The following is a 23,122-nucleotide window of genomic DNA, read 5'->3' on the forward strand; positions in this document are numbered from 1 at the left end:
TTGCTGTGTAAAGCACTACACAGTAATGATGTATTTAGTCATTCTCTTTTAGCCTGCTGACCATTCACGAGCTCTTAACTCCTGCAAAAATGTCCACCCTGCCTTCCCTGCTTGCCATCAGTTATTGCAGCTCTGACCTAACACCAATAATGGGTGAAGGACTTGCCCTTTTTCCACACTAGTAATTTTATCAAATTATGCAGACTGGATGTTTTGAAGGGTTTAAAACTTCAGCTAACGTGGACAGTGGCACATAGCAGACTAGTGCTCTGGAGTCTCTACCATCGTGATGCCAAAATATGTTCTCTGAGTGGCTGTATTCAGCTTTCTTCTGCTGTCCTATTCTCATCTTCTCCTTTATTTGCTCCTGTCTTAAGCTAATATTCTCTGTACAGAATTGGGAGCAAGAGGAACTGTAGCTTGGTGGGAACCCAGGCTAGTTGGAAACCAGCCACGGGGCAGTCCTTGCCAAGGGAAGGGCATTTCCATCACTGCAGACTATGTGTGCACAAGGGAGGAGACTCAGTCCTCCCCCAGAAGATAAAGAGATTTTGGGGTCCAGTTCCTACTAGATAGAGTTGCATGCTGCCTGATTTAGTAGGTAGCTGGGTTTTCCCAGCAGAAGCATGCAGGAGTAGACTCAGGAAGCATGTAAAGCCTCAGCTGCCAGCAAAGCCTTAGAAAAGTGTTTGGATAGATTAGTAACTGGGAGGAGAGGGTGACTAGCTGTAAGTATAAAGCCAGTTTAAAGGATGGGTCATGTCTCTGGCACATCCAAGGACAGGAAAGTGGCCAGAAACTTCAGAAAATCCTGTTCCGTGTTTGGTAACAGATAGACTGCTGCAATAAACTTTGTCGGCATAGCTGCAGCTCTTTCAGATGCGGTAATCTCAATAAATTCACAGGAGACTCCTATCTGAAATGACCCAGATTCAGTTGTTATGAGTGATTTTTATTGCACGTCTCTGTACAGAGCACTTCTGCAAATCCTACAAATGGGTGTGCGCTGTATACAGAGCACATGCAGAACTGTAGAACAGTCAAAGCAGAAGAAAATTACTATATGGTTTACGCAAACTAAAGGCCCTTACCACATGCTTGTCCTACCTCTTTGTCAAAAACCAAATGAAAAGGGAGTCCATTGCAAAATGTTTTTGTGTCAATCCAGAGGCTCTTGGGATAAACAGGATCAAATCCTCTCAGGAGTTTACCTGTGGCAAGATAAATGTGTAGTTTTTAAACAGGCTGCACCTCATAAACCCAGTCAGCATTACTTTTTAGAACTCAGTGAGACAGGACCCTGCATCATGATGAGTGAAGACAAAGTAAACAGTGTGTGGGTCCAGAACTGTGCATCCATCTGTGCTAAATGCTCTGCAGTTAAATACACAGCTGATTAGCAACTAATCTGAGTTGGCTGAGAGTTTAAAACTTAACCACACAAAAAGCACAGAGCATTAGATGCATGAAATTATGTGGAAACAATAAGAATAGATGAACAGCCATAGATGTTGCTGCTCTATGAATTCGCAGATGTCATAGCAATATAACACACAAAAATGTACACAGAAGTTAATTTAATATATTTTGCTAGCTAGTAAGGAACACTTACAGAGAAAAAACCCATCATGATCTGGGTTTCAGTCTCCTCTACAACGAACGCTAGTCCATAGCACAAAGACCAAATTACTGTTGGTTTCTATTTTACTTACCCTGAGTTTTTTTCAAAATGGTTACAAATCTACAGAGCAGGTTGTTCTTGCTAGCAAACAGATATTTTTGTAAAATGAATAAAATGGGTAAAATAGTCAAAAGGGCTCATCTGACTGAAGCACCCAAAGCCTTTGATCTTTACAGTATAAACTTGGATTCTCCAGTAACCCACTTGATTATTTCAAGTGATCTCTTTCCTCCAGAATATGGCTATGACAGTTACTCTAGTAAATTCTGGTTGCTAACAAATTCTCAAGTCACTTAGAAAACTGGTGAAAAAAATTACAAATTTAGGACCCAATTTTTAGACCTCTTACTGCTTCAGGGGAAGTCAGTGTGGGTTTTTCAATTTCAAAGTCTGCCTCTTGATAATTCTTGCATTTATTGTTAAATTACTTTATTTTTTTTAAGTAATAATGCTACTCTAAAATTTTATTTTGAATATATACTAATTTCTTACTCAATGTATCTGCTCTTGTTATGCATGTGTCATTGCACCTGATGATATCAGTTTCAATTTTTCATTCCTGACAGAATCCAGACAGCTTGGCGATACTGAGCTGGATTCTCATTCCTCTTGGGAAATCAAAAGATCCTAACTGAAAAAATCCTTCCATTTTATAAACATATATAAACATGTAATATATGAAGGTATAAACAGATATTACTAGATTAGCAGTAGATTTTTGGTAGCAGAGAGTGTAATTTGGCTTTCAGAATTTGCTACTGTTGATACCTTTGGAAAGGAGTAGCAGCTACCAAGTTAAACACCCTTTTAAATTCATCATCTTAGACCAGGTGACATGAGAAGGAAGTATCAAATAAACGTACCACACAATGACATTTTATAGAAGAATACTTTCCAGAAGAAGTGACAGGTTGTATTTCATTTAAGTATCTGTCATTACTAAGCATGCTTATTATCTGCAATTTTTCTTTGATTACAAATGTCTAACCAAAAGAAACTTAACCAGAAACATTTTGAAAAGACACAGAGGAAATATGAATGGTAACTTCAAAATGGATGGGTGGGTGGAGATAGGGAGGCTTACTGACTTTCTTACTGAAGAGACTCAGAAATGATGACAAGTTCCCTCTGAATGATCTCTCACCTTTTCCTAATGTAATTATTCCTCTTATTGTTTTCCAGTGACTTTTTTTGACAGGACAAACAGAACTTCCTTTGTCTCTAACTGTATTCTTGGCTTTTTCAAAGTCCTGTTGAAATAAATCCAAAGGGAAAATCAAGGGTGTTTTTATTTTAATCATATTTTAATAATATAGTGATAATGAATATTAAAATACCTCTTTATTCAGTTGGTTCTCAATTTGTTTTTCAGAGTCAGAAAGATCCTGTGAGGAAGAAAATTTATTTCTTTCCTTGTATGAAAATACAGGGTTTTGAGTGACAAGAAAAACAATATGTTCTTTTTTCCCAGTTCTTTCTTCCTCTTCTGTTTGATTGATTATTTCCATTGAAATCTCAATGTTAAAAAAATCCAGAGCTGCTGCACCGATGATTCCTGAAGGGGAAACAAAAGACAAAGTATTGCCAAGAAAAAACCCTTTCCACCTTCCCTCTTAGAGGGCCCACAGTGGAATTTCACTGTTTCAGAAATCACTTTTCCAAAGGACTCTGGAAGAAGAAAGCAACCTGTGTCATTCCTACTACCATTGCCATGATAAGAATATGCGCGTAGGAGATAAGCTTTAAAGTTACTGGATTTTTTGTCTTGTCTGATGACAAATGCTTATTTTCACTAGAAGCAGCTCAGCAGGTTATCTGAGGAGTGTCCAAACAGTCATACATAGCAATAATATGAATTCCCATTAACACAAAAAATGCAGGGGGTCTGAAGAGATTCTGCTGTAACAAGCTATTTCAGTCATTGCAGGATATTTTCTTTTGAAAGGAAGGAAATATCTTTCATGAAAATGCACAATTTCTGCTTAGCTATTAGACGAAATACTGGACAATGACATGAAAAGCTCTGAAATTCCAAATAGTTTTGTGCTTCAATAGGAATATGAAATGAGTTTTGACAAAGGGGGAAGTTTTGATAAACTTCTAAATTCAGCAGCATCTATGAAAGAAAGGAATATGATCATCTCTTACAGACTTACAACTGTTTAACCTTTGCACAAGTACCACTGTGGAGATTCCTATAAATGCCAGTAAAAGATTCAGTTTTGAGCAGGATTCAGTAGTAGTTTTACAGATTGCATGTACTGCAGGAGTATTTATCACTGGATGGATGGATGGATGGATGGATGGATGGATGGATGGATGGATGGATGGATGGATGGATGTCTTCAAATCAACTATAATTTCTACTTCACTGTAATTTAAGGAGCATGAGTCACTGAGAACTAATCAACAGTTAGACACAATACACACCATGAACTTTTTTTTTTTCTGCCAGGAAGGGAATTCTATAGGAGTTCTATAGCAGGAATGAACACTTATGGTCAGGGTTGTCATATTGTAAATCTTGATGGAAGCTACTGGGAGCTAGGAGTGATCAGGCACTACGGAAATACTGAGGTCAGATGTCTGGTGACTAAACCCTACCAGACTTCAATTCCATGGCCAGTCATCAATCAGAAAGATTCTGAAATCTGAGCAAAGTATAACTGCAAATATATGATTACTCTGTGTATATATTGCATTACCAGCGGATCTGTACTCTGCATTCTATCTGATTACCTGGCACAATATGGCACAGACCTCTTCTGTCTGAATAGTAATGTAAATGCATTGACCCATCTTCATTCTTTTCTACTCTAAAAGATGGTGCATTCATCTCCTGAGGAGAAACAAACAAAAACAAAGCCTCGGTATCTTTTTCTGATAAAGAATACTGGTGAATTCCACTTGTACAAAAGCATCCCATGTCTTAATAAAATAAGAAATAATGTGAATAAGCTGAAGAACAGAAAATTAAATATGCTCACCTGTGAAGGAAAATCTACTATGCATTAGAGTCAATGCACTAAATAATATCCAATGTTGCGGACTACTCGGAACAAATTATTTTTAAAAATTGTCCTAACATTTTGGAGTAATCAGTTTCATAACATAAGAGACGACGTTCTAGCATCTTTTTCCATTATTCACTCACACCTATGAGATGCTGCTGCTTGTGTTGTGAACTCTGGCAAAGTCCACCCATACCTGCTCAGTAATTACTACTCAAACTTGCCTGGTAAGAAAGGGACAGGTAGCTGTGCAATGCATCCAGGTTCTCTATGAACTCATAGAGATTTCCACCCAGTGTCCTCAGCATGTGGTCATAGCCTGAGCGTTTACAGAATTCAAAGAAATACCCTCCAAACTCTCTCAGAACCATGTCAGCAGGAACACCTGGCAAAATAAAGATACCTCAATGAATAAGAAAAGCTTGAGAAGTTCTTGAAATGCCATCAGGCGGATTAAGAGTGAATGCAAAAATTTGCAACATAGGGAGGGCATTCCAAAGAGTACAGGAGACTAAAACCTGGGTGCAGTCTCAGGCTTGATCTGGGATGGTTCATTTCTGAGGCACAGTGACACATACCTAATATTTTGCAGGCTTTGTCGATGAGCTGCATTGTGATCTCATCTTTGTAAACCTCAAAAGTGAGGAAAGAATCCTGGACACCGGCCTGTAGTCTGCAACAGAGAAGACAATATTCTTGTCTCAGCAGTGCTGCAGGTAAAACACGGTTGAGTGACCCAACTGGCATTCGGTAAGCACTGTTTGCTGTTAACCCACTCCTTAACCTCCTTCAAGCATTATACTGGAACACGCTACTTCCCCTAATGGTTTAAGTGTTGCTTTAACATGGCTGAATGGTGGTGTCCATCTCTCCACTTCTGCTATTTCACGTTACGGTATTATGGTAAGCTCTTCCAAGGATTAGGGGCATCATACCGGGGGGAGCTGGTTTGTCTTCTGGTCTACTGGCTTGTCATTTAACGTGGCCACAATATCAAGCTCTCAGGTCTCCACAGACTTGACCAAAAACTTGCAGATGTTTTATATCGACTTCAATGGCTATTATACATATATATCTAAGTATCACTTATGTATCTTTATACCTTGGAAAATACCCTATAGCTCATAAAGTAAAGATAAAACCAGAGAAGTGATATATTTAGCTGCTTTTCTGAAAGTACTGGAATTAAACTGGCTTCGTATCAAGGATGACATCTTTTCAGTGTAATTACTTCTCAATATTGTCACAGTGAGCCAGCAAGTCTATTTCACAACTGTCTATATGGCTAAATGTCATCCTTAATTATCTGACATAACAGATTAATTGGGACAAATTAGTATCAGAGTATGAAGTGTTACAAGGTAAGAAACTCTTGGTTTTGCTCTGCTAGTTACTTTGAATAATTACTTGAGATGCACATCAGCTGCCAGTGAGAAATTAGAATCCTCTGCTGCAAAATTCCTGAGCATTTTCTTTCAATACACTGCATTTCTTGGGTACACATTACCTTAATTTTTCCCATGTTTCTTCACCATACTTTTCAACCACCAAAGACTTCAGGCATGTATTTATAAATCCATACTGCAAAAGCAAATATATGAACATGGAAAAGGCATACTGATTTTCAAAATGCAGCCCAAACATGCCACCTTTTTCGTATTTAAGATCCCACTGCCAATTTTGCATTGCAAAAGAGAAAGTAATGATGTTGGACAGCCATTATGTCGTTCCGTAAACAGCAAAGCCTTTACCTCAGCATTCAGCAAAACAGAGCAAACATATCCAACCCTGTTTTGCAGCTGAGGGCCCAGAGACGGCGGGTCGGGATCGGCTGGGCCATGCCCGCAGCCTGGGACCGCAGCCCCGCACGGCTGCAGCACCGCGAGGTAAGCCTGGCTTTGCCGTCAGTTATTTTTGGCGTTAGTACTGACAAACCGTACACTGGAGATGGGGGGGGGAGTCAAAAAAATAACCAGAAGTAGCACTGTCACAGCAGCAACAGCCTAAGGACGGTGTGGCCCGAGCCCCCCAAAGCAAGGCGGGTTCGCGCCGTGCCCCTGACGCGGCAGGCGGGGGCTCTCGGCCGGCGGCTCCCCCGGGCCAGCGCTGCCCGGCAGGAGCTGTCCGACCGGCTGCCTGGCCCCGACAGGAGCCGTCTGTCCCGACTCACCCCCCGCTGCCTCGCCCGGGGCCGGAGGAGGGTCCAAACTGCCCGCCTGATCCCCCGAGTCCCCGCCGCCCGGCCTCGGGGAGCCCCCCGAGCCCCCCCGAGCCCCGCGGCCGCTCACCATCCTGCCGCCGCCGCTGCCGCCGGCTCCCGCCGCGCCCCCCCGCTGCCGGCCCGGGGGCGGTGGCCCGGCCGGGCCCGGCCCCGCGGCGCTCGCCCGCGGCTGCCAGCGCCGCGCAGCCGGTGGCCGCCGGCAGAGACGCGCTGCCGGAGCCCCGGGAGCTGCCCCGCACGGCGCGGGGCCGGGCTTCCCTCGCCGGCCCGCCCGGCCTCGCTGGGCTCCGGCAGAAAACGCGCGTTTTCTGCAGCTGCCGGTGCCGCAGGAGTTCCGAGCGATGCCGAAGAGCCTCTCGGTGAAACGGCATCACCGGCACCACCGCCGGGCCCGGCAGTTTCCCGATGCCGGTTCCCCGCCGCTGGAGCCAGGCGGGACGTGCGGCGGTTGGGCTCGCCGGGTCCGACCTCCCGCGGCCCCGCTGGGGCGAGCAGCCCGGGGGGCGACCGGAGGGAGGGCGTCTCTTGCCGAGGCTTTCCTACAACTGCTCTTGGCCGGAGCAGGAGCAGTAGCGGCGGGGTCAGTGCGCGCACTCGCCCGAGGTTTGGCGGGAGAAGCCGCTTCTCTCGGCCGGCGGGTGGCCGCGGCGGAGCCGGGCGGCGCGGCCCCGGGCCTGACGAGAAGCGGGAGATGAAGCCGCTTGCGCCCTGCATCGTGCAGGCCGTCTGAGGGGAAGGGACAGCGGTAGGGATGTTCGCAGGAGTACAGCGATCGGCTTTAGACGCAATGAATTCATGGGGGTTAGTGCGTGGCAGAGTTATCTCATTGCCTAGGTTTATTTTTGGAAGAATTATTTGTAGGTCGCTTTTGAGAGTGCATCCTGAGAGGACATGATGGGAAACTGGGGAAAAGCGCTCTCCCCCGATAAAGATAAGTTTCTATCGTCTGTCGGCCAAACCCGCACAGGCAGCCCTGGCGTGGTGGAAGCCCCGTCTCACCCTCCTCGGTGCTGCTGTTTGGTGCAGGGGCCGTGGGACACCGCAGGGGACCCCGTGCTGAGCCAGCGCTCTGTGCCTCTCTGGCAGCGGGGGTTTTGCTCGTGCTGTGGCGATTCCCAGACGCTGTGCTCGTTGCCCCGTCTCTGATCGCTCAATCCTCTTCACAGGTGCCGTATGTGTTCACCGGGCACACTGAAACCTGGGTGGCAGCCCCACCCTAACACTGGGTACAGGTGCTGCTTTTCGAACGATCACAGCCCTCCCGCCAGCCCTGTGCTGTCCCTGTCCCTCCACAGCCTCCTCTGTACTCCCCTCACCCTTTCTATCCCGCAGACATCGGTGACTCTACCGTGACCTCACTGATCAATAAACCAGGTTTCTTCCCAAAACCTGGCTTCTCAGCCAAGCGCTGGTCAGAGCCAGGCTCAGGAGAAGAGAACTGACGAAAGGCCGAGCACCGGCTGCTCTGCCGCGGCTGCGGTAGAGGGCCAGCTTAGCATAGACACGTATGCCAAACCCCTCCGGACCTCCTGGACAGCAGCAAGTATTTATTTCAGCATGATCTGCCGGCGCTAGCGTTACCCAGCGCAACAGAGGAGCTGCCGCTCGGTTGCCGTCCATAGTGCGGTTGTGAGGAGCACCCGTGCCCGCTGCCGAGCAAGAGTGGGTGTCGGACCCGCCGCCCCAGCCCCGCAGCCCCCAGCCCTGCCACCCCGCAGCCCCTCAGCCCCCAGCCCTGCCACCCTGAAGCCCCCCCAGTCCCGCCGCCCCAGTGCTGCAGCCCCCCCGGCGGCCCCTAGGGGGGGGCCTCTCCCCGCCGGAGCCGGGGCCCCGCCGAGGCCGCCCCGCTCTCGCCCCGCCGTTACCGGCAGAGCCGCTTTCCGTGGAGATGAACGGCTGCCCCCAAAAGGGTGAAGACACCCTTATTTTAGTCACCTTAAAAATAGCGTGCCGGTTGCGCAGCCGGGCTCGCTGCTTTATCGCAGCCTGCAAAGTCACTAAAAATAATCGGATGTAGAGTTCGTGACTGTCAGTGCCATCAGTACAAATGTAACTCACTGTGAGGTGACTGATTTTTTGTGTGCAAATTTTACCCGCGTAAATCTGCAGTTGATATGAATGCAAATAATTTGACACTAGAAATGACAAATCAGGAAGGTAAAGCTAAGGGAAATGGGAGAGGAATAAACTCCCGCATCACCTAAGAATTGTATGGGTTTGCTTATTGTCTTCAATTTATAAATTAATTTCTGTTATACACAAATAAAACTAATTTTCAGGTTTACAAAACCTGAATCACTGGAGGGATTTGCAAATAAAGTACTTTAGTATATTCTCTTCTAGTACTTTAGTATCTTCTCTTATTGTATGCGTGACACTTAAATAAGCAATCCAATGATTTTTAGTAACAAAGATTAGCAACTACCAAAAAGATTTGGTGATGCAATTCAAATAGGCTATCCAAAATTCACATTAACACCTGCATACTAAATCTATATTGCACGAGGTAATTCATGCTGGAATTGAATTTATCATTATTACTTTAGCTCCTCTTTGGTTAGTGAATTGATCCTACTATTTTTTCAGGTTTGTTTGTTGTTATGAGAGAATCGGATAAAGAATCTTCAAGCCAGGATTGTCTGCATGCAGGTCATTGGGCTGCTCACCCTTCACTGTCCATGGCCCATGATGTGCCCTTGGCCACCTCTGTCATCTCTAGCTGGATAACAGAAGCCTCCCAGGTAAGATAAAAGAAAGCAAGAGAGAAAAATTTATAACACATTTTTGGTGTGACTCTTTTTAAAATTTCTTATTCCCTTTGGCACAATGTAATCAGTGCTTTCTAGAATTTCGAGATCAGCATCTATTTCCATGTATAACCACCAGTCTTTAACCAACGACAGAACACCCTGCATGTTTCTGTATCTCAGCCCACTCTGTGTAAAATGAAGACAACAATACTCCCCTTCCCAATCTGTCGCTGTGCTCCGGTGTCGGTGATTAGGTCTCCCTTGGCGCAGCAAGTTCAGGTCTCTCAGTCTATACTGGACCCCATTGTGGTGGTCTGGCATTGACACGAATTGCCACTCTGCTGCAGGAGCAGCAGAGCAGGTGTATTTGGGTTGTAAAGGAGCAGGATGTCTTTAGTTTTAGAGGGCTTCTTGCTTCCCAGAACACATAGGGTGGATGGTGATAAGTTCAGACAGAGCTGTGCACTGGTATTCTCTGGGTCTCTATCCCGAGCCTCATTGCGAGGGCACAGGATACCTTCAGATGAAGTATGTCTGCAAAGTCCTCCATGGGCTTCACCTGTGCACAGCCTATCCTTCCTCCCATAAGCAGCTTTGTGTCCAGTGCTGAGACGGGGGTCAACTACTGATCAAGTGCATCGATCCCTTACAAATTGCTAAAAGTGATGTGTCTGGAAGCCAAAGAGCAGCCTAAGGACTGTGCTGCTAACCCTGTAAAACGCTGCAACCTTCCTGGCAGTTTGTGAGCAAGTGTGTCTTATATTTCTTCTGCCTTTGTGGCAAAAGATCCATTAATTTGGAAAGGGGGTGCTGTGGCCTTGCAAAAAATATACTTACTCATCCATACCTGACTAAAATAATTATATCAAGCCAATTTCCCCTGGCCTTTTGTTGTGCTTATACCCAGCTAGTACTAAACGGCATCCTTGAGCTCTAGGTAGTTCAGCAAAATAAATGGGCTATCTGCAAAAACTGTATACGCTGTTTTTTCAATTAGATGAGAAGTGAAAATATGCAGTATAGCAATTTATAACTTCTGGTTACAGCCTTGGAGAATGCAGTCATAGACTTTCATAGTCTGTGTATGCAAGGATGTCCTCCTTTTTACTTCTTTTTCTTTCCGTTGTGTGATTATTAGCAACAATGCAAAGCCATATGTTAGTTGCCATGGTGGAGGGGCTGCTCCCATAACCGTCTGAGCAGAGCACATTCTAAACATTGCAGTCTGGAGCCCAAAATACCACAGCAGTAACAGAATCCTTTCTCCAAGTGGTTGCCAGCACTCTCTCCTACTGAAGACCCCTAGGACGCAGTCCTTTTCAGCATACTTCCTGCAAACGCAGCCTCACATCCATTGTTCAGATCTCATGTGTTCACATTTGTCTTGAATTAGCCTGTGCAGTAACTTTTTAGTGACTCGAAGAGAAAAAGAATCTGCCCTTCTACCAACAGGAACTGAAAAGGAAGTTTTATATACGTATTGGTAGGCTTCCAGTACTTCACGGTACCAAACCATGAGGACAGCTGATGTAAAGTCTAGATTAGGAATAAAAATAAACACAGAAGATGTGCTGCCCTGCATAGTTTGGATGGCTCCAATTTTTGAAACATATATTTAAAAACCCCAGCAGTTATATCTGAATTCTTATTAAAGACCCTGGGCAAAATTTAAATGTCGTTAATGTAGACTAACTCAACAGCAGTGAAACTGTACTAGTGTAGGCTTTACCCTCAAGAAAGCTTTCAAAACCCCGACTTCTCTGGTTATCTGTTAAGCTGAGCTGGAGATGGGAGACTGGGTCAATAGTATTTAAATCAGCTTTGTTGGGAAAAGTTACCGGCTCAGGTCCAAAACCTATTCACAGGTGCCCTTTACCACACTGACGAGGAGGGAATTGAAGAAATGAATGATTTGCTCCAAGAGCTGGATGGACTTTGGCATCGTTCCCTCTCCCCCGGCTTCACACGTGTGCTGCCGTGGGGCTGCTCTCTTGCGGTGCATGACCCATCCCAGCCCTTCCCAGGCACTCATCTCCTCTGAGCTGGGGAAGCCAGGGCTGCATCCGTGAAAATATGTGTCATGTAAAGGAGAAACAGGCCCTCTGGGTACATTTGCGCATAAAACTTTCTGCTTAAAGTCCTTGTGCGTGTTCCTCTGGGTAGTCTCTTTAGCTTGCCTCTTGTATCACTACTTACATTCAAGAGCTAGCATCCAATATCTTTTTTTTCTAAATAGAAAAGAGCTCATTACTTGGATTTTTGCCTCTGATTGCTAGTTAATGAAATTTGTTCCAGCTTTAACATCACTGCAACGAGCTACAAAGAATCATTTGTCTCAGCTGCCTGGGTCAGGCTCGCTTCTGCAGGAGCTCACAGACGGTGCAGTTATCCAGGAGACTAGAAGAATGCAGTCGAGAATAATGCAAAAATGAGTAAAAGCCAAGGCTCATCAATCTTTGGTTCTGTGCTATTACATCTGTATTGTATTCCGAGCCATGTAGCTCAAACATATTAGCATATGGAGCTGTTTGGTCGCTTTCTGGGCTCTTGTTCCTTTGGAAAATTAACTACAAACTTTAAGGTGCTTGTGTCAAACGAAGAAGCAGTGTAATATCAGCCTGTGCAGGCTGTGCTGTTAAACAAGGTTGCATCTTGAGGGGTCTGTGGCATATTTCTCTTCCATCCCACCAGCATCCCTTCCCTGTGCGTTCAAAAGAGGGTCTTTCAGGTGCTATTCATGTCACCTATCATCTGCTACATAAGTCAGAAAACTCCAAGGGCCCAGTTCAAGAATCCAAAGAAATTTAGCAGCACATCCCCAATAACGTCAAACCAATAACTGGTAAATGCTGGCACTAGCTTTATTCGTCTTTAATATTGTGAGAAATTGCTGCTTTACTTTTGGAAATTATAATCTAGCTATCGTCTATTGTGGCATATTAAACAACTGGGGTTTGTTCTTAAGAGGTGGACTCAGGTTTCCTGTGGCTACAGGTCTCAATCAGACCCGTAACTGTTAAATTGCGGATTTTATTGAATATGCTAATGGTTTAACTTTCTTCTTGTCTGAGTTCTGCGCCAGCCTCCATCACATCCAGCCTTGTTCAAATCAAACAACTCTTTCTTCTAGTGAGCTTTCTCTTTGGCTACCCTTTCCCACAAAACCACCTACCACAGATGCTCTCTTGATGCTTTAGATGTAACATTCAGCTTCCTTGCTGCTTCTACACCTCCAAGTAAGATTTTGCAATAGTGTTAATTATACAGTGTGCTTAGATTTCTCGTAACATTATTTACAAATACATGTTTACTCTAGCTTTCCTTGTTTGAACTGAATCTAGGAGCTATATCCCATGTGGTATCTTTGACTGAAAAATACCTGGATCCATTCTGTGCAAAGGTGAAGCTTAACATCCTTCTTTTCTCGATAGGGACAAACTGTTCTACAGTTTTATGAGGGACACAAGCCCAGCACTGTCTCAATTTTCAGAGGACTACAGCTCCCATAATCCCCATAAACCCCGAGAAGAATTGGACCTGAGCTTTGACAGCGATGCAATTTGGGAAAAGGAGGAGGTATACAAAAAATTTCCCTTGCTTAAGCAAGAGAAGCAAAGTTTGTAAGTAATTAGGGAGTGATAAATAGGGAGTAGTAAACTCTCCTAGAAAATCTAGGTAGAAATCTGTGATGGTGATACAAGAGAGGTCCAAAAGGCTGAGAGGGGTGGCTAAGGAGCTCTAGGGAAACTCTGTAGATTTGTCAAGTAGAAGGGCTATTAACCCTGAGTTTTTAAATGTTCAAGCAGGGATGGCTAACAAGTTAAAAAAATGTAAGTTTTAAGGAAGAAATTTAGATTCTAGTGAAGTGGAAGGAAGAGGAAGACTGAAAGAATGAAGTGTATGCCTTCTGCCCAGTGTGTCCATGGGTCTTTAAAGGCACAGTGGGATGAAGGCTCCTTTTCGTCCTGCACAGGGAGAAATGCGGTGATCAGGAGTGAGGAAGGTGATGGGTGCTGGTTGGTTGTTAGAGCAGCTTTATTTTTTTTAATGGGCTCTACAAGGGGAAAGGGCTTAACTGGAAAATTAAAGTGACCCAGCTGCCTGTGGTAGGGTGAGTTGGTGGGATCAGAAACTCAGATACAGACTAGCTGATAGTAAGAGGTAGATGAAGGCAGCCTTATGTTTTCTGCATCTCCACCTACAACTGTAATCTCCTTTTTGATCTCTCCTTTCGAAACTGTAGGTGTTGGTGATGATCTAACCAGCACCTGACTTGCCAGCCATTTGTCCTTGGAGGGCTGGGTAGGGACGAGGGCAACTCATCGTGTGATGGGGGAGTGGCTGTCACCCTGGCAAATCCCTTTGAAGGATTATCCAAAAATCTCCATAATCTTCCTTTCAGCCTTAAACCACCCCCTTCATCCAATCAATGATGAACAAACTTGAAAGGCACAGTCTGTTGAGATGATGTGCAGAGCGGAGAAGAGCTAAACTCTGCACTACCAAGAAAACCTGAGGAATGATCCCTCTGATGCACTTTCTAATGTTTATTGTGTATTCTGTCTTCCCTGTGTATCTCTGTACAATTAATTTATATTGTAATGCAGGAAGGTCCTTCCCCCACAAATCAGAACAATATAGCCAAACCAGCTAGCATTAGATGTTTAAAAAGATTCACTCCAAAGTTTAAATTGTTGGTCTGACTTCTGCTGTGGCTGATACACTAATCCTCAGGAACAGAAAGTACCTTTCTGGAAACTAGCAATAGTAAAAAAAAAAAAAAAAAAAGTCTTACTAGCTCAGGCTAGCTACTGAAAATGCACTGCATCTTTTTGGTCTGTTTATAATGTACTGTGGCTATCCAATAGCTCTTACAGGTTAATTTGGGGACAATAGCAGTCTTTGTTCTGGTTTTGGATTTGTGCTTGGTTTTGTGCAGATACGAATATTAGATATAATACAACCGAGATTTAAGGTTTTTAATATTAAATGTGGAATTACATATATTTGAGATCTTCAGCAAGTCCCCTTGAGACTGATTTTTCCTCTGCTAATTTGTTTTGCGAAAACCAGTGTTTTCCATTCTTGACTTGGACCATCTTGGTTTCATCAGAAATGGTTCTATATAGTGTGTCTTTGAGTGATGCTAGGGAATAAACATGTCTCTCTTATTTTAAGATTAATTATTTTGTTTAGAATAAGAACGTGTATCTGTGCCTGTCTCTAGTTTGCTTGAACTAGTTCTGCTCCAGCTGGATGAAGCAGTTTAGTTGTAGCTACAAAGAACATGACAAAGACTATAAAAGTTGTTGAAGAAGTGGGACAAACAGCTTGAGCTCAGCTTTAGGCCACCAGTAAGATCAGAACTGGCCAGTTAGCATGCATGTGTTGCATGCTCCAGTGTAGATTTGTCATGCACTTGGAAACTGGCACTGTCCTCGTGATGGACGTAGCAGAAAGCTGCCCAAATCTGGACATGTCATCAGCCTTTTAAAAAATTGTTTGCAACTGCAGCTAACCACTTACTTCTGTGTGTGTGCCAGCTTTGCTCCTTTTTTTCCTGACCAGGACTGCTGCACTCACTGCTGAAAGCAAGGGAAATCCAAGTCCTGGTCTTTTATGGACTGGGGGACATGGCTTAGAATTAGTAAAGAGGGGATGATGTGTATATGCACATGTAAAACAGGAGCTGTACTGTAATATGACTTACAGCTCAGAGGTGCGATGCTAACTTTGGCTCCATGGAATAATATGGAGATAGCAAACACACTGTATTTTGTGTGACCAGCAAGCATGCTGTAATTTGTTTGTGTGCACATAACTGTTTCAAAGCGTTCAGGATCACACTGCTGTCGGAGTAATTTGTTCTCTCTGCTACATGCACAGCAGTGCCTGCAGCCCCTCAAGGAGCATGCTGTGGCTTTGCTCGCCTCCTTTGTTGCTGCTTGGCTAGTTTCCCCCTTTCTTTTCTCCCTTCTTTTTCCTACTCTGACAGAATAGCCTTCTGGGAAAGGGAAAGCTGAATATTTCTGAAGCACTGCAATGCAAACAAACCAGCTCCCAATGAACCTTGACTGGGAAAATCTGTGCCACACAGCATAGCCATCACAGCGTGCAGTATGTGCGAGCTGCTGGAAAAGACTCCCAGGCTGCTGAGGAGCCTGAAGGACCAGGCATCCTCACAGTCCTTTGCCAGTAGCAGTGTTTGTGAGAAATAGATTAAAACTAACCTGTGAATTAGTTTTAAAATGTTAACTTAGTTTTGCTTGATGGGCCTGTACGCTGTATAAAAGTAAACATCAGTTACCAGAGTATGCTGTACCACCTCTTCAAAGCCTCATACAAGTGATACTTGTAATGCAGGTGAATGGTGGCATCCACATTTTCCTAAGGGAAAACAGAATGTGCAATGGGGTATAGGGCAGATGATCCAGCATATAACTCCAGACCTGCTGGCCATCAGATCTGTCCTCTGGACCTTCTTCTGTTAGCTGAAATAAGCAAGTACAAATGTAAAACTGGAGACATGTGAGTTTCTAACTGAGAAGCATAACCACCAAGCAGCTAATTGGGAGAAGGCTAGCTCCAACTTGTCCAGCTGTTCTGTCCCAACAGCTTGCCTGATGGTGTAATACATTAAAAACAACAGTAATCCTGCTGTCCAGTAACGTGTATAGGCTAGTTACTATAATCTTAACTACAGCTGAAAGTGGAGATGCAGGAAGGAATATCACAGGTAAAGCCAGCCCAGGTCTATAGCAACAAGCCTTTCAAAGGATTGGCCATTGAGATGGCAGACTTTAAGTTACATTGGCTTCCACTGCTTACCAGACTTCCGTCTGCTGCCCCTAGGCCAACAGCTTCATTCCTCATTTTGCCCTGTGGCAACATCCAGCTACCAAAAATTGTAATGCAGTTGTAAGCTGTAATACAAGTTATGTATGGAACTTGCTGGGGCTTCTAGGGCAACACATCTTCTCTTACCTCACCTGTAAGTATGGGTATTAAAGAGATGATATTATTGCCTGCTTCCACACCTAAAGTAAGAGAATTGTTAATTGAGTAAGAAATATTAGACTACCTTTTGAGGCTGTTTTGCTAATATAGGCTAACACCCTCAGCTATATGCCTCGGTTCCCATGCTTTGGGGATAAGAGATGGGAATAGCAATAGAACATTCTGATGCCAAAACAGCACCTGGCCCTGAGCAGCAAGGTTGCTGCTGTCATGCAGGCTGCCTGGGCTTTGGGCTCTTCTGACAAGTACTGCTTATGGCATCACTGTCTGAAAATCTGTCCCACGTTCAGGATTATTTCCATGACCTCTGCATCTTCTTGTGCATTGCAAATATTTCCTTGCACAATGCTTGAGCAAAGGGAAAATGAAGCAGAGCTGTTTGAACAGCCATCCAGCATCAGAGCGCTTTGTGGTCAAAGTAACCCTGAAGAACATTTCAAATCCATGCATGTCACCAAAATATAATTAAAATGCAGGATTACCCAACAGAGCTCTTGATTCATAGGACTAGGACTGATGAGCATCAGGAAAGTAATAGATTTTATTGGGTAATCTGTGTGTTTGGACACACAATCCTTCAAGCCAAGTCATTCTCACAGGCCTGGGAAATCCTTGAATGACAATTTCTGCCATTGCCACAGGTCTTCTTTAAAACACAGAGCAAAATCCTCTGCATTCTACCCATCACGTAATACCAAGGAGAAAACACTGTGACTAAAAATCCTGCTCTAGTGGTTAAATTCCTGCTAACCTAAAGTAGATGTCTTTTTTCCTTATGGCTGCAGAAATGAGACCTTGGATGAAGCTCCTGTCAGCAATGAGTCTGATCAAGCACTGTGTGCATCCGACAGCCAGCTTGGAACTGCCTTGCCACATGCAGCAGCTGAGCTCCAATGGATTTCATGTGCAAGTAGGCCTGAAAGGCATATTAATTTTTAAATAAATGTTTACATTTCACATTTAGAAGGCCTCCTTAAGATATCTGTCAGTAATACATATGTTACTATGAATGAGAAGGTGAGTCTTAAGCTACATATTGTTGGTATGCAAACTAAAACTATCTTCTGAGAATAAAAAAATATATAAACACGTGTATGTATGTGTGTGCATATATATATAAAAGTATATTTTAAAAGCAAGATATCTGGCACAAGTAATGCCTTTGCAGCAATGACAGCATCCTGCCTTGCTCCAGTTTGTGTTCAGCACTGGCGGTTTCAAAGACCTTGCTGGCTGGGGCAGCTGCACACAGGAGGAGGAAGTAACGAGCATTGGTGCAAAGAGTTTCGATCAGAAGGGAAAATCTTAAAAATAATGTCATAAGCTAATGCTGACATGCATGGAAAGAGCTTGGCAGAGTTATGTAAAGGATTAGTTGGTGTAGATTTCTATGCAGGGAAGGCTGGCTTGGATTATTTTTTTTTTTTTGGTGGTGAGTATCTAGGGAAGAGGAGAAGCGGAAGAGGACGTGAAGAGAGAGTGAATGGTTTGGGCTCTGGGCAGATATGACTAGAAAATTAATTTTCCCTATGGAAAGAATTGCATATGTTTCATCACGGTTTTTTCAGCTATTTAGCCCTCTTCAGAACATACTGGTTTCCTAGCAAGTTTTTTAAGAGTTTGGCAGAAGGTATGCAGAGCTGGACGTTGATGCTCCTCTCTTCTTTCTGGATGCTTTCCTACAAATACTAAAAAGCAACTCTGGAATATCATAGCATTTCTTCTCATAGGCATCTATACATGTTTTCTTGTTAGTAAGCACCATATGTCACTCTTTAAACAGTCCAGTAGTGTATTTACTGGGACCTTAGTGTATGTGGTAAGTAACACCACAGCTCCTGTGTATGGTGTACTGGCTATACATTACACAAAACTTCAATAAACAAGTCACTTTTAAGCATTTCTCTCCCTTTCAGAAATGTGTTTATATATGTGTTGTTTTCTTACCCATGGTGAAGGAGCGTTTGGAATGTTTCATTAAGGTAACGGATGTATTTGAATAAGGGCTTTTTTGGATATCTGACTGTTCATTGGGATAAGTCCTTGGAGTCAGGGCAGTTCTGAAATGTGAAAGCAGCATTAAATAAAACAAACAAACAAACAAACAAAACCCCATGCCACTCTCCCTGAGTGAAAATCTACAATGAAATGAATCACCCTTTTAACTAATTGCAAAATTCTTTGGACATGTTTCTCCTACAGCAACTGGGCCAGCATTAGGCTGATTGATGGGGCTTGTGAAATGATCTCTAGGACTTTCTACTCTGATCAAAAAATCTTCCCAACTGCTAATAGTCCAGCTGGCCCAGAGATGGAGCGAGGGACATCTTCATAGATCTTTGGGATGAGTCCAAAAATGCAGTCTTTCTTTTAGCAATGTAAGTATATATAAGTCTTTGGTACTTTTCCAACCGCTCACTTAAACTTGCCTATGTATTGAGCGCTAGGTGTGAAAGAAATATACGTCTTTAAAACTTAACTAGAAAAGGATTTTTGTTTGATTAATTTAGAAGCTGGCATTCTGCCTCGTGCTTCTTCTAGTTGCTAATAGCAGGCAACTTCAATCTCTGCCAGGTCCTGAGAACGGCTAGAGGCACTGAGTACACAAGAGGACAGGATTTACACCTTTGCATTTGGCTGACTTCACCTAATTTGGCAGAGAAAAAGTCTTTGGCATTCTTTGTTTTAAGAAATCTGCAAAGTGAGGCTTGCTGAACTGTTTCCTGATGTCTAGGAGTTGCTAAACTGTGATAGCATTTCAACAATGAAATGGCTAAAATAGCGCAAGTGTTGCTCCTGTTATTTCTAAAACACTTCAGGACCGTCCTAGAATTTACTTGCGTTTATTTTCCTGAACAATCCAGTACTAGAGACAAGGTTTGCAGTTAACATTTGTCCCACATGTTTTTTGTTATTGCACATATTTGTTAAATTCTTGTTCTGCTATGATGCCTACTTGATTTAAAATAAAATAAAACTGGAAATATTTGAAGAAAAGAATTTTTGAAGGTCTTTATCTAAGGTGAACCCAAACCCTTGCAAGTTAATTAAGAGCCTTCTTAAAGGCAGTTGGATTGATGGCAAGGTCACAAAAGGACACTGGCCTTTTGGGGGCAACTCTGGGTGCCTAGACCAAAGATTATGTTCTAGAAAATGAAAGGAGAAAAAAAAAAGGAAACCCTGCTCAGTACCTGTGTATACCTGGAAAGAACTTGGTGCCTGGATCTGGGTCTGGACATGCTCAAAAATGCTCAGGTCAGAGGCCTGGCTACCAGGCATCATGCATGTTCACAGCAGGTTCAAGATATCTAGTATGTGAGGGGTTTTTTTCGCATTTTCTTTAGGCCTCCTTTCAGACTGAAAGTCCAAGAACCATAATCCCATTCCTGAAAACACACTTTCCTTCCTGCCACACCTTCCTCATAACCTGCCTTATCTATATCATTTACGAGCTTTTTTGTAGAAGACTATTTTTCTTGTGCTTGTCTAGTGCCGGATATGAGGACTGTTTGTTGGCCCCTAGATAACAGCATAGTAGAGATAGTAGCAATAATCTTATGGTTTAAAGAGGCATCTTGTCTGAATTTATTGTGATGGTATAAAATCTGTTAAAAGATCACTTTTTGCTTTGAACTCAACCTTGTGAGTTGAGAGCTGTTTAACGCCTGAAGGACAGTTGTGTTTTGCATGGATGTTTCACAGTTATTAGGCAGAACTAAGAAAATGGACAGTTGTAATAAGCAACGTGGTTAACTACTTGGTGGTCATGTGTCATTACTATTTTGCAAACACCTTTCACTGCTGAAAATTTTGCTCCCTGTACCTCAAGTTTTGCATTTTCACCATATCCAGGAGTAACCACCGATATAACTCTGCCAAAAAGGTGTATGCAGGGGAACAAATGCATGATACTCTGCTTCAGGCAAGTTCTGCTGGGTTAGTTCAAACAGCTGACAAAGGCAGGCTTGCACTAACCAGCACGCTTTGTCTTGGGCAGATTAGGAAAACAGCAGCACAATTCCACTTTATGGAGCTACAGGAAGAGCCCTGATTTCTGGGAATGCCCATTCCAGATGCCTGGGATCTTTAGCTTGCACAGCCAGGTCTGGAAGAGGATGTTTACTGTCAGCCTCTAAAATAATGACTGTTTTCTGAGGCTACAGTCACACAGTCATTGTAGAAATGGCTTTGTGGCACTTGAAGACATCCATTCCCACCAGTAAACTGGAAATTACCCTCTTCCTGGTACAGCTCAGATGTCAGAATAAATCATCTGGGCACTCCTCGTGTTTCAGTGCAAAGGCAGCAGGTTAGTAAATGCTGGTAGGAGTGATGTAAGTTTACCCACCTGACTTTCTGCTGGAATTTAAACACCATTTTTTTTATACAGTCTTTTACGCTATGCAATAGGGCTGACTGTACAGCTGCTGCGCCGTGATGACAAACACCTGGACGTCAGGTCACATCTTAAACTGGCACAGCTGCTTCTCCAGTAAATACCTGACCTGAGACTGAAGATTAGTCACTTTGCTGCCCAAGCCTTTCTATGGCAGTGTAAAGGACCTGGAAAGTATGCAAACTACAGCTGACTAGAGACTTCTGTGCAAAAGTAACTTTTAAAACAATGCATATATTTTAAAAGGAGGAAATTCCCATGTGGGAAACCTAGAGTTTTTACCTGAATGTGAAAAGGCCACAAATGTACAGGCATTTTAAGCATGCTAGGCGACCAGTTCTGTGTCACTTAGCTAACAGGAAACGTCAAAATAGCTGAGGCGTGAAAGTCAGTAACAGCCACAAATAAAGTAATCTCTGGTGAGGTAACTGTGAAAACTTTGAAACGTGTTTCCCCCTCAACTTTCAAAGCAACTTCCTCTGGTCTCAAGGAAACTGAATTTGTACTAAGAAACTAGATCTCATAAGAATAAAAATTTGTCAACCATCTCAGAGCACACGTTCTCCACCAGTATTGTGTGTGCACAGCAAAGCAGTGGGTGAATCTGCCGAATAGCTATATTACCCACCCCATCTCTATATGGTGCCGAGAGCTGTTGATGGAATTACTACTGAAGTGAGTGCCTCAGTAAATCCAGAGCTTCTGTTTTTGAAGAAAGTGGTATTAGCTAGTCCTGACAAAACTTGCCCTGTTTGGACTCTGACTCGGTATTTAGGAAGTTACCGAGCTTCATTTGACAGGTTGAATAATGAAGGATCTGTCGCATCTGTAGGTAAATAATTTTAAGGAATAATTACCTTCACTGCTTCACTTTCCAACCATTTTGTCAAGCTTTCTTTTCCTACTTGATTTAGATGGCAGTACTCTCAAAAACCACTTTCCCATGTGGGAGCTTTATACGCCAAGATCAGGTCACCCCTAACCTTTTGGTAGGTGTTTGTGTACTGTGATGGTACTGGCACAACCTTTTTACTTTCACTTGGGTTTGTGCACAGTATTTTCTTCCACAGTTTGTAACAGAAACGTGGGGTTTTTTTCTGAAAATTTTCCTTGAGCGTTTTGAAGCGTCTAGCTCTTTCAGGCCACCTTCTAACACACTATATACACACTTGTTCCCCTCTAAGAGCAGATTGTTGTGATGCAGTAGGAAAAATTTCTGAACCTGAACCATTTGTCTAACCACACAATTACAGCTTTCACTGTTGGTTGCAACTGCTGTAGCTTGATTTTTTTTTTTTTGTAGTGTGAGCATTACACAAAAGATTTGCTCCAACCACATCTCCTGTCACACTACTGAAAGCCTGTCAAAACTGTCCACTTGACAAGGAGGTGGTGGTCTCACAGTTAGAAAATGGGGCTGTAGCATAAGTCTGTGTTTTCTCAACACGATGGCATTCCCTGTTCTAGCAGTAGCCGTGCAGTGAGGACACAGGCATTTATTTATATGTTACATTGTACTGCTGTAGTCCTTGTTTGACAGAGAACAAGGGAGGGTGTGAAAGAAGCCGATGGTACAGTAGTTAAAGCAATTGCTGCCATAAGAGAAGCTGCAGTGCTGGTGAATTACAGGCCACCAGTTTCCTGGTGTATTTTGCAGTCATATTGTGCAAGATGACTGTCAAAGGCATGCATTAGAGATGTGAGTTTGCACTTGAACTGAGACTTGACTTTGTTTGCTCTTGAGATCCCTTCCTGCAGTGCTGTGTCCAGCTCTGGGGCCCCCAACATCAGAAGGACATGGACCTGCTCGAGCGGGTCCAGAGGAGGCCACGAAGATGATCAGGGGGCTGGAGCACCTCCCCTGTGAGGACAGGCTGAGAGAGTTGGGGTTGTTCAGCCTGGAGAAGAGAAGGCTGCAGGGAGACCTTACAGCAGCCTTCCAGTACTTAAAGGGGACTACAGGAAAGGTGGGGAGGGACTCTTTATCAGGGGGTGTAGGGATAGGATGAGGGGTAATGGTTTTAAACTGAAAGAAGGTAGATTCAG

General features: G+C 43.6%; 1 protein-coding gene and 1 long non-coding RNA gene across 4 annotated transcripts in view; one reads left to right on the forward strand and one right to left on the reverse strand.

Annotated features, from left to right (window-relative positions):
* Positions 1 to 6,991, reverse strand: part of LOC141947283 (guanylate cyclase soluble subunit beta-2-like) — a 21,571-nt gene extending 14,580 nt beyond the window's left edge. For all 3 annotated transcript variants that reach the window (XM_074878243.1, XM_074878242.1, XM_074878241.1), the window contains exons 1-8: positions 6,981 to 6,991; positions 6,200 to 6,273; positions 5,271 to 5,365; positions 4,917 to 5,077; positions 4,421 to 4,520; positions 3,019 to 3,236; positions 2,826 to 2,931; positions 1,108 to 1,211 (exon numbers count right to left, since the gene is read on the reverse strand). In XM_074878243.1, coding sequence (XP_074734344.1) covers positions 1,108 to 1,211; positions 2,826 to 2,931; positions 3,019 to 3,236; positions 4,421 to 4,520; positions 4,917 to 5,077; positions 5,271 to 5,365; positions 6,200 to 6,273; positions 6,981 to 6,983 — 861 coding nt within the window. In that variant the 5' untranslated portion in view covers positions 6,984 to 6,991. The remainder of the gene's footprint in view (positions 1 to 1,107; positions 1,212 to 2,825; positions 2,932 to 3,018; positions 3,237 to 4,420; positions 4,521 to 4,916; positions 5,078 to 5,270; positions 5,366 to 6,199; positions 6,274 to 6,980) is intronic.
* Positions 6,445 to 17,769, forward strand: LOC141947284 (uncharacterized). The gene is made up of 3 exons (XR_012630068.1): positions 6,445 to 6,578; positions 9,500 to 9,654; positions 17,466 to 17,769. It is a non-coding gene; the product is annotated as an uncharacterized LOC141947284 (long non-coding RNA).
* The last annotated feature ends 5,353 nt before the right edge of the window (positions 17,770 to 23,122 follow it).

Source organism: Strix uralensis, chromosome 9 (assembly GCF_047716275.1).
Source record: "Strix uralensis isolate ZFMK-TIS-50842 chromosome 9, bStrUra1, whole genome shotgun sequence".
Lineage (NCBI taxonomy): Eukaryota > Metazoa > Chordata > Aves > Strigiformes > Strigidae > Strix > Strix uralensis.